General features: G+C 42.8%; 1 protein-coding gene across 9 annotated transcripts in view; it reads right to left on the reverse strand.

Moving 5' to 3' along the window:
* Positions 1–8,704: 8,704 nt before the first annotated feature.
* syngap1b (synaptic Ras GTPase activating protein 1b) overlaps positions 8,705–12,255 on the reverse strand; it is a 72,263-nt gene continuing 68,712 nt past the window's right edge. For 6 of the 9 annotated variants that reach the window (XM_049026483.1, XM_049026482.1, XM_049026481.1 and 3 more), the window contains one exon: positions 8,705–9,892. In XM_049026483.1, coding sequence (XP_048882440.1) covers positions 9,587–9,892 — 306 coding nt within the window. In that variant the 3' untranslated portion in view covers positions 8,705–9,586. Of the gene's footprint in view, positions 9,893–10,038; positions 11,248–12,255 lie in introns of those variants that run through there. The other 3 variants (XR_007399851.1, XM_049026486.1, XM_049026487.1) reach the window with 3 other exon arrangements.

Consider the following 12,255-nt stretch of genomic DNA (forward strand, 5'->3'; position numbering starts at 1 on the left):
TAAGATACCTGTCCATTGCAGAGTACACACACCGATCCACCTTCTTACCGTTTACCCTGGTCAGGGGCACCGGGAGCCCATCCCAGGCAGCAGAGGGCACATGGCAGGGGTACACCCTGAACAGGATGCCAGTCATTAGCAGGGTGCACACAATCACACACTATGGACAATATCGAGACAGCAATTAGCCTAAATGCATGTGTTCGGACTGCATAGTGGGATTCAAAGGCCCAGTCCCTGAGGGAAAGTGAGAACACAGTGCTGATCTGCCACCTCACCCCCTTAAGAGTAAACAGAAACACAAAACTGCAGAGAAGCCACACTGATTAATTTATAGGCAGTAATTCAGAGGCCTGTGGATTTTTTAACTGTAAGGCTCTAAAGAAAGAGAAAGCTCACTTTTGTTGTTTGACCAAAACCATAGAGGAAGTGTTGGAGATAAAAGTGTGATTTGACAGGATGACCAGACACATGTCCAGAATAAACATCATATGTGCATGTTTGACACTAACGTATGAAAGAAAATGCAAATGTAATTAATTTTGTGGCAGGACAGAAGTCTGTCACTCTATTGTCAGTATATGCTAGTATCAAAGCAATAATGCAGTGGAAAAGAGAGTAAAGAATTTCCCTTCATTAATCACTCATGGATATAAAATCCATGTTCCGAGTTTTCTTATTATATTAAATCTTTTTATAGAAAAGTTGCCTCAAAAATAGGATAATATAAATATATTCAGGATTTTTTTTTAAAATACGTTATAAGGCATCTTTAATTGGTAATTTACTTGATGGGACACAAATAATATAGTATTGTGCTATTACTTATTTATTAATTATCCACAAACTAAGTCTTAGTTACATACTGATCTCATGGTAATTTATCATAAATGAATCATGATGCATCTTTCATACCAAGAAGTTACTGTATTTGTTAATCCTGTGAACCTTTGTGACCTACTGAAGGAACCACTTAAGGAACTTCTTAAGGAACTACTGAAGGTACATGTTATGAAGGACACAAGCTAAACACTGATCTCTTATTTGTTCATCATTAATGAATGATGTATGATGCATGATATCTTTCATATCAAGTAGTTACTATATTTGTTAATTCTGTAAACTACTGGAACTACTAAAGGAACTACTGAAGGAACTACTGAACAAGTAATGAATAACACAAGAGGTATATCAATCTCATGTTTGTTTGTCATTAATCAATTGTGACGCATCTATTTTAAGTAGCGACTGTATTTGTTCATGATTTGTACTTCAGTAGTAACTGAGTTACTACTAAGTATTTGTGCCCCATCAAGTGTTACAAATTTATTATCTGTCGAAAGCAGCCCGTATTTTTCTGGGGTTTATGAATTGACAAAGGTGTGTCTGTTGCTTAGAGCAGATGCTGTATGCTTGCGTGTTTCTGGGCTCCAGGAGGTACAGTATGACTCAGAGCTTTTCAGTGTATAAGGAACTGCTGCAATGCTGCAATTAGTTGTCTATGTCAGCATTACAGTATGTCCAGCAATATGCATGCAAATAAGAGGCCCTCTATCACTAAAAGGTGCTTCAGACAAGATTGGCGCTGGCATGCAACGTTAAAACCAGCAGACCCGCAGGAATCCACCCGCATGGGCGATGGCCTTCCAACGGCCCATTTTATACGCAGGATGGAATCGCACAAACCATGGGAGGAAGCTCTGGTCTGAGAACGTCTCAGTCACATCTTATATTTGAGTCAATACCCTGAGCAGGATAAGCGGTCGGAAGATGGATGGATGCATCATGTCAAATCTGGTCAGTCATGTGAAGTTAGAAGAAACCAACTATTTCCTGATCTGTGATTTTTAAAATACAATCTTAAAATGCAAATATGCCATGAGTATGAACTTTGATCTTATTTCACTTCATGAACATTGGAACTAGTCCTGAGCTAAATGCACAATGTTGGCATGTCTTAAAGTAACCATTAGAGGGCACTGTTGTACTTTATCACTCTATATAGGTGCAAAGCTGATGTGTATATTCTTTGTATCCATGAATACAGATGAATTACTTTAACTAGCAGTATATTCTACATAAACACTCATTTGAATTGCCAAAATTTTAATGTGATTTCTGTGACAGTCAAGGGTCAGACATATTAATAGGCAGATGCGAGGCCAGTTTGCTGAAGTGAATCTTATGAAAATACACTCATGAACACAGCTTAGAAAAATATAACAAGGGCTGCTTCAGTTCAGCTTCAGACTACTGAACAGAACAAAAAACATGGCTGCCTGCTTCTCCATGGCACCATTATTATCCTGTAGATTGGCATCGTGTTTCTAATATATATTTTAGATCACTCTTCATCACCCCCCCAGCTTGGCCAGATCCCCAGTCCAGTTTTATTTCTTACACCCAGTAGCATTTGTTCTGATGCCATGGTGACATCCTAGTACTTCAAATCTAAACCAGTGACTCCTCCATACAGTATGCTGGTTTTCACTGGAAGGTACGGTAGTTTCTATAACAGATGCCTGTAGGTGCTAACTGGAATGCTGGCAGTACAGCTTTAAAAGCTGGGGAGTCCTGTTTCAGTCCACTGACTTAATAGACTGAGAAAAATCTTGGCATCCCCTCTCTCTCTCTCTCTCTCTCTTCACAAATGGAGGCAGGGAACTGAAACTGCAGTTCCTTCAGCAGGTTCCCCCACCAAGAGAATTGTGTTTTTTTTTTTCCTGATGGCTGACACCTGTCCACACTGGGAAAGGCCCAGTGAGCGATTGTTGAAGCTTAGTCTAGGCCCAACATCTCAAGGAACACCAATCCTGAGAGCAGGAGAGCACATAGATCTTCAAGCTTTCCGGAGGTTGTACTCGTGAAGGACAACAACACTGATGCCTCCACCCTGAAGAAACCGCTCACTGTTTACTGCATTCATGGGAAATAGATATAGCATGAAATGAATATAGTATAAAATCTGCTGAAGGACATAAAATGTGTAAGTAAGTGTGTAAATATGGCGAAGGAAGTCATTTCAGCCATGATGCAAGGGGTGAGCTGCTTCCCCCCTGCAAACCCCTCTATGTGCAGTGCACTGAAATTCACCAGCCCACCATCCTGGCTGCATGCCGTGCGAATCCTGACATCATCACCAGAGTGCAGAATGTAACAAACAGTGCAAGACACCATTTTATTCCATTATTATTGTCAGTTGTTGCTCCCTGATGTTCCACGAACATCTCGACATCTCTATGGTTGCCCAAACAGCTAATAAAAACATTAAAATCGGATTTGCAGTTAGGAATTTAATTATTTGTTTATTTACGTATTTATTAATCTATGTATTTATTTATTTATATCTCCAGGATTTGTCCACCCGAAAAATATAAATTCCTGCTTATTCAAAAAAAAAGGGAAAAAATGAAGAATTTGTCATTTACGGCATCAAATAAATTATTCAATAAAATTAGAGTAACAATAGATATTATTATTATAATCAGAATATCCATATTCATAACAAATCCATGTACAGTAGTGAAGCACACATCAATATTCACTCTTTCTGTCGTATATACAATGTCCCAACTTATCTGTCCATTCAAGAAATAAAGAGAAGGGTTGGGGTGAATATGGCTTGTCTAGGGGCTCGGACAGGACTGAGGAGGATGTGGAAGCAGGATTTACAGGGACCTGTACATGTAGATTAGCATAAGTGTAGTTGTTGCTTAGCATGACCAATGAGAAGAGAAGCGGTGATGTGGAGGATAGAGTTGGGGAGGATACAGGCTGGGGAGAAAAGGCTAACCTCTATTCATAAAGTTAAATAAATGTGAAGCACAACCTCAGCAAATACATGATTCATAAGCATCAAATGAAACCAGGTAAACAAACCAGGAAGAATCATAAGAGTACTAGGAATTAATCATAGATAGAAGATGAAGGTGATGGGATAATATTGTTATATTCTATATATACAAACATTGCTAGGTCACACCAAAATCACTTCAAAATGCCTTAATCGGTGGGGAAAAAAGGGTGTGAGAGGGAGAGACTGACGTAAGAGTTGTGTGTGGTCCGGACAGTATGCATGAATGAAAGACAGAGTTCAACCTTGCTTTGTGTGATCAGCATCTATACGGGAAACACTTCCAGGACACCTGTCCTTGTGTCTCTCTGAGCCTCTCTATCTCCACAGCGTCCCTGCCGTGTAGAGATGGAGGGAGAGAGAGAGGGAGAAAGAGAAAAGAAAGACACACGCTCCCAGCATACACACCCTTACACGGAATGCGCGCACACAAACCATTTATATACATAGACATACCGTATGTACACACACATCCAGTATATACACAGACTGTACACGCACTTATATACACATACACGCACACACTGACATTCACCCACTACACAGAATAGACCTCTGATCTCTCTCGATATTCTTTTTTTCTCATGGTGGAAAAGAAGAATACTCAACTCGGGTGTCAAACACGTCATCTCAGTCCAGGCTTAGGGTTCGAACATGAAGCAGAACAGAAAGTTGGGCCCAAGGCTTCTGTTTGGCCACTTCATGGATGAACTGGTCGACTAGCTAGCTGCCTGGTCACGCATACGTCACTGAGAATTTGTATAAATGACACACGGGGCACCGAGGGGAAAAAGTAAGAGTCAGCGTCATCCATGTAGTGTCTCTGACGTTTTGTGAATGAAGAGCTCCACGGAGATTGTCCAGAAATCCGACCTGTCTACCTCTGACAGGCATTACAGCCCCGAGGTGACAGAGGGAAGGGGGGGACAGGTCAAGGCAACGTCCAAGCCGTTGTTGGGGGCAGGGATGGAGTTGGGGGGGGGGGGGGGGGAGCATGAGGAACAACAGTTTTGTTCCAATTTGATTTCCAGGAGTGAGTACTTCCACAAAAAAGTCCAATAGGATTGTCACAAAAGAAGTCCGTTGATTAAAAAGTTGTTTCCAGACTTCTTTTAACTCATTCGAGGTCCTTAACATTATCAAAGAAAATTATAGATATGAATCAGAAAGAGTCCAGATGAATAAATAGTGCTCTGATAGGCTGATGTATAATCAAGATAACAGAAAGTGACACACTCGTCTGTCCATTTTCCAGCTTCCACAGTTTCACCAAAGCCACACATACTACATGCCACTTTCTGTTTTATTGAGGCATTGTATATTGAGTCTATTTCTGCCCAGTCAAAGACAGAGAGAGATAGAGAGCAGAGACTAAAATGGCTTACACAAAAAGATGAGGGTGAGCAGGAGGGCTGGTTCTGCGTGAAAAGCGGTGTAAAAGTGCAAAGCAAACGTGGAGATCCGCAAGAAACAGAGTGTGCCAGGAAGTGTGAGTAAAGAGCGAAATAGTAGGGATAGCAGAGTGAAGGTATGGTGTGTGACACATATACAGCATGAAACATAAAGTGGAAAGAGAGATAAAAAAGAACACAAATCATAGAGGGTCTGAGAACAGGAGCATAAACTGCAAAGGAATAAAAGTACCTTCAAAGAGTATCTTACCCTTATCTCTCTCTCCCTTGGTTAAGTTTCTTCGCATATGTTTCATCCATCAAAATTGAACACAAAACAAATTCAGCACACTGCCAATCAGAGAAGCTGTTCTTCACATGCTACAGTACAACAGCCATTGCATCATTTCAGTGGAGAATTGCTATTTGTCTTTTAAGTAACTTAATATCCAACAATAGGTGTGAATGTACAAAAAAAAAAAGTTCAATCAGCCAATTAGAGACAGCGAATGTCAGGAAGGGACAGTCCGTTCTTTAGGATCCTCCAGTGGTACCGCTTGTGATAATGTATGCATTGACTCTGGAGCATCTGTTTCGCGAAAGGGAGCAGAGCTGTGCTCGTCCCTTTCCCTGCATTCCCCCTTTCTCAGCTAATCAGATCCCGAAGGAGGGCTTCTGAGTCAGGGTCAGGCCATTCGTAGGTCTGCCCGTACTGCATCAGCCAATTATGTTCCAGATTGGCCCCCACGACGCTGTGTGAATGGCTGGAGGAAAAAAAAAAGGGAGACAGAGAGAAGGAGGGGGGGGTGTCCGATGAAGTAGTGTCTAACCTTTGCTACCGATGACAGCTGGACCCACTGCCCTATTAGCAATCTTTCGGTAAGTGTTCAGTGTGGACTAATGTTTTAGTCAGCTTGGGTACAGCTCTGAGGCATCTGATTGGTTACCTGAGTCTCTCAGTTCTGTTTGTCTGAGGTATATTCATAGCAATGCACATTTAATCATTAACCCTGTACACCCATGCATCTATGAATCATTATGGTTAAACATAGTAGCAGTATATAATTTGCACATTCATATTCAATGGAGCAAGTCACTTAAAATGAAAGTCTCAGCTAAATAAATAATATAACAATAGATTGTATTTTATCAGACTGCAGAACTTGGTGGACTATATTTTCGATAATCTGAATCTCTCTATAATAACCGATATTTAACTTTTTACTAGCACATGAGGAAACGATAAGCGAATAATCTGCACCTATTTGTGCTTCATAGCAGTGCTCATGTTCTTATTTGGTGGGGGTTTCAATCCAATTAGGAATCCCAGCCCTGAATGCTGCCAACCTGGAAAACTTAATAACCCAGTTCCATTTTCTGACTCGGGGACTGGACGCTCGTCCCAAGCCTGCTCTCGGTATACGGTGCAGTCTAACAGAGTTCGCTGCAGAAAACTGCCGAGATGCACAGAGTCAGGCTGGCTTTTCTCCGATCGAACTTTGATTAAAGAAACAAAACTTTCCCGTCAACTTGTGCCAATAGAACGTGGTAATATAAAAACAAATAACCTTCACACAGAGCAGGGGCTGCATCAATAACCAGGCACAAGAAATTGCATCCCAGATGTCCTGCAAGTCTACCAGTATTGGCAGTAAAGCAGCTCACAGGATATTTGAGAACATAGTTAAATTGCACTTTGAAAAGCCTTACTGCGGAAGCTTGACCGTCACAACTGGACAGGATACATACATCCTGTAAGAGCTACGATAAGTAGAGTCAAGGGTTTTATTTATGTTCTGCGCTGTTTAGATATGGGAAATGCACAGACATGTATTCAGATGCGAGGAGTGTATGGATCAGTCAAATCCGAAAGCTACGGAATTTACTGTCACATGACGCTGTTTGTGATGCAAGTCACTGGAGTCACTTACAATGACTGAATCTGTTTGAATTCTATAAAGATTTGAAATGTCATCAAAGTACTTCCCATACTGTGCCTTTTCCTTTTTAAATGTTCTTTGATGGCTACAGATACATGTAAAGCATGTGGAGTCTTCCACTGTATTGTCAAACATACTACATTCTTAAGTATGCTATGATTTGAATGGTACGTGGGGCATCTCAGAATGATACATCCTGATACATAAATACACATGCAATTAACTTATCATGCCTTAGACGTCAACGTAGCAAATTGCCTAATTGTTTATGATAACCCTTCAATCAAAAGTATTTTTAAAAGGAGCGACTGTCCCAGGATGTAAGAAATAACTGATAACGTTTTTTCTCCTACACGATATACAATTTTGTTCGTGGCTCGCAGCAGCTGTGCCATCTACGTGTGCGTGAATGGATTGCTCTGTGTATTTCGACAGAAACAGTGAGATACGACACTTAGACATGAACATAATAGGGGTGGACACAGGGTAAGACCAGCGTGATGTCAGAAGGCTTTTCTGACATCACTCCTAAGGCCCTTCAGCCATGTGAAACATCCCTGCCTTATAGTACAGATGCCTATTTGGTGGGACAAAATGACCTCCGAACGAAAAGCCCACCAAGTGAAAACAACCTAATTATACTGTATGGTATGCTGAAGGTCTCACAAGAAACTACAGGGCATTGTGACTGACTAAAGCTGCCCTAAGTCGAAACAAGTGCAGAGTCTTCAGTGAATCGTAGCGTCTCTTCTGGAGGACATTCACAATCTTAGGTATCTTTTTGTATGTACGTCTCAGTTGTAAGGTCGCCTGACAGCTACCAAAAGTCGCCGCAGCCATTCTGGTTAATTTCAAACTATCCCGCTTAGTCTGTCGGACGCCACTCTGCACCCCACGAAATGGTGTGATAGGCCTGGCCCCTCCGGGGTCCCAGCTGCGGACGCTGGCACGGGACAGCTCCCCCGTAGTCTGTGAGGCCGTCTCACTGTCACGCATTAGAGAATAAGTGCAGTACCTGATTGTTTTCTGGTCACCAGCTTTACAAAAACATCAAATCTGCACGCGCTCAGTTCGTTGGGTGGTGGTACCCTTTAAGGTTTGGGTTGGTGGCGAGCGTGCGCACTCACACACACATACACGCACATACAGACAACAGTTAAAGCACCTAAAAGCCTTATAAGTAAAGCATATCCACGTGACCGGTATGACACACGTACAATGCTGTACTATGACATTATTACTTGGAAACGGCACTGTATTTTTTGAAGCACCTGTTTATCACATATTGGTTCTGAGATTGAGAAGAGAAAACTTTGCATATGTCCAGTCCAGTTGAGTAATGTCCAGCCATTAATTGCTACTTTTAATTTTCCTGCACATTATTAGATTTCTGAGTGTGTTTCTTGTGCTCTGTCAACAAGACCCTAAAGTCTGTTAAGCTTTACACCTTACTATTATATATCTATTATTTCACAATATAAACCTTCTACTGGTTCCACCAGCAGAACTTTTCAAAATCCTTTTCAAAAGGTGAACTTCTTAAAACTCCTGATAGTAAAGGCACTGAGAAAGTCAGACCATGCTACCATGGTCCCTGACTGAATCACACTGCAATGCATTTTTGTCTGGTGCAAGGTTCTGTGCAAGTTCACACATGGGATCGTAGGTTTTGGCATCTAATGTTAGCATGTTTGCTGAAATTAAAAGTGGCACTTTTAAGCTGTGGACAAGCTGCTTTGTAGTATGACTAATTCAGGTGCTATTTGCCAACCGATGGAATATCAGCTGGAAATTTTTAGGACAGGAAATGAGTGTCCCTTCTGGACCCAGTGAATTATGGGATAACGTGCAATGAACACCTCTAGGAAACTATTTAAAATGTAACCTCTCTTGTTAGTATTATACGTTTACCGGTGATCCTTGAAATTCTATGGAAATAAAAAATACAGAAATTTAGGATGATGAACCATACATGACGAAACATTTAGAGCAGAACGGTCGTGGGAAATGAAACACTGTTTTATGCCATTTTCTCAATACAGCTCATCTAATCATCATAATTAGCTCATAAAAGGATCTCATAACATCTAAGAGGCTTCGAAGACGAGAGCATTACAGCTGCCTTACAGCACACTGGCCCGAGTTGATTTTGGCCGTGATGAAAACAGGTTAAGCTGACAGCCCTTTTCCTCTGCATGTGTGCAGTGTGTTCGGTGTGATTCCTCCTTAGATATCTATCCCCTTTTCTCTTTCTCTCTCTCTCTCTTTCTCTCTGGCACAATGGGAGGGGAAAGTGTGCAATATTTTCTACCTCCGGGCAAAAAGAAGAGGAAGAAAATATATGAGGGGGCAGGGAGAGTTGCTATCGTTTGTGCCCTCTGTCCCTAATTTGCTGCTGGCTGTCATTGCTCTGCTTCCCCTCCTGCCAGGCCCAGGCTTGACGTAGCTGGAGCCGTGCTCCCGCCTGCCATTTGGGCAGGCACCGAGAAGGGCATTGGGTTGCCACGGAGCTCTCCATTCTGGTTGAGGTGCACACGAGGAGGTGGGAGGGGAGGGGGAGGCAGGGGAGGGGGAAGGACTCCATTCCAGGGGGAGCTGGTGGAGGAGACGCCCGAGGAAGAGACTCCAGAGCCGGGAGTGATGGTCGTTCCTCCTCCTCCGGCATTCACACTGGGGTCTGCAGAACCCAGGGAGGAATACTGCTCTTCCTAGTAAGAGAGAGAGGGAAGGGAGGCGGGACACAGGGGAGGGGAAAGGGGCGGGGTTAGGGTGCGGGGGGGGAAGAGGCGGGGCAATCAGAGCAAGGGGTGTTGGGCATGGGAAGGAAGGGAGAGAGGAAGTCATAGGAGTCAAGAAGGAGTGAGATTTCGGGAGGACCGTGAAGGGGTGAACAGAGGGGTGGATGAGGTACGGAGGGGGCAGGTAATGCACAGGTGAAGGGGCGTGCGATGCGTCAAGAGTGTGTTCGGATGGAAGGGAAAGGCAGACAGGTGGCGAGTAAATGGGAAGGAGCCAGGATATGGAGAGGAAGAGGAAATGAGCCGCGAAGACAGGGAGGGAGCCACATTCACAGAGATGGAGAGAGAGCGGCGGAGGGAAATGGGGGAACAGGGAAGAGAAAGGCATGAGGGGTTAAAAATCTGGGGCGACAAACGGGACAGTGTTCCCCTCTTCTCAGGGTTCTGTACAACACAGGACTACTGTGTGAGCAGCGATGAATGTACATTAGTCACAACAGTCCAGTGGTGTGTAGGGTGTCAAGTCTTTGTCAGAGTGCTGTTTAGTGCGTTATCACATTGTCGGCGCGCAATCAGTGGGCCGAGACATGCCGTGAAGTTATTATTCCTGGGCCAGTGTGGCATTCCTTTCCATAAACATCTTTGGGAGTAGATTTCCTATCCCAGCTGGAGAGGATACTAAGGCCCACAGTTCACCTTGTATCTTACAGGCAGCAGCAGGGAATCATAGTATAAGCCACTATTCCCTGCAGCATAATAAACACCAATTACCTGATTCTTTGCATTAATTACAATGCCCAACAGTCTCAATCTGAAAGACTAGATGTGAATTTTGCCTATAAGTCAATGTCAAAGGTACATTTAACTTGTATTTATGTTTAAAACGATGGGACAGCTCGCTAAATTCATCTTAGAAAATGACACATAGTGCTTGTCGATCATAATACAAGTTAAGGCATGTAGAAGAGATCATACAAAGAGTTACACTGAAACAAAGATGCACATTGTTATATAACGTTAACACTACATGGCAAATGAGATGTTGGTATATATAAAACTATTGCCTTCAAATTAAAACAATGTCCAAACCACCAATCAGAGAATCAAACCCCCACACTCATAGACATCTCTTAACAGATTATCTATAAAGTGCTAGGTTGTCATTTATGATTAGTGGATGAGCCAAAGTTTTTATTTGGTCTTGTCAACTATTCTTACCTACATTGGCGTAGAGTAAGGTCATTGCCAATACGAGTGTGATTTCTGTTATACTACTAATCAAGTTCATTGTACAAGCCGTCATGTCCAGTCCAGTTCAGTGAAGTCTGTATTGAAGCAGTGGGAAAGAAAAGAGTTTGGTTAATTCACCTACCGGCCGCCTACAGTATTGCAGTAGGTTGAAACACGGCATTAAGTGTCTCTTTATGCAGGCACGTCACATGTATGCAGGCCCACGCGTTACTTAGGGATGCTCGCGTTATTCTCCTCGTTAAAATGTAAAGTTTGAGGAGGGGCGTTTAAGCTCCAGCGCGATGGGTGCAGTCCGTGCACTTACACCTTTAACTGCGTTGAGCCAGCATGTTTTACAAACACTTAATGCCGTTTTCAATGTACTACAAGCCAGTAGTGTTGGGCCCACTGTATCATCACGAAAACACTGGGAATGACGATAAGGCGACAGAGGATGTATATTCAGGTGGCTTCACATTCAGCTGACAAATAAGTAGTTTAGTGGAAAAACAGGTCAACACTGATAGTTCAGTGTGCTTCATATTATGGAGCCCGTTGTTATTTTTTACATCATATAAATATAATCCGCTGAAGTCACGGTAGTAACGTGAGTTTAACTGGATCAGCAAACCTTTTCTCTTCTCACTCAGAACATTGTGGGTTTTAACCATCCCCCGGAGATTCTCAGCCCTACAAGACTGCAAGCAGTTAGCAGCAGAAAGGGTACATGCATATCCGTGCTCTGGGCGGCCACTAAACATCCACAGAGCGACGTGCTCGGCAAACCGTCAGCTGTCCACCAGCATCTGACGGACAAACAAGATCCACTCTGGCTACCTTGCTAAGGAAAATGTGACTTGATGGTATCTAGCCTAACAGCTGAAAAAGTGCGGGGACAAAATTACACTTCCCAGTTATCAGCTTGCACTGTACTGTACCTTTTGAGTAACAAATGGATTGTGTGGCTTTACAGCTGACAACTATCACGACTATAATATATGATGGCTAACCCTATGGCAAACTGACTGACAGGCTGACAGGCAGGCAGGCTGACAGGCAGTCTGACTGTCCCATCTGCACTCAACCAGCAGCAAACTGGGGAA

The sequence above is a fragment of the Brienomyrus brachyistius genome, chromosome 9 (assembly GCF_023856365.1).
Source record: "Brienomyrus brachyistius isolate T26 chromosome 9, BBRACH_0.4, whole genome shotgun sequence".
Classification (NCBI taxonomy): Eukaryota; Metazoa; Chordata; class Actinopteri; order Osteoglossiformes; family Mormyridae; genus Brienomyrus; species Brienomyrus brachyistius.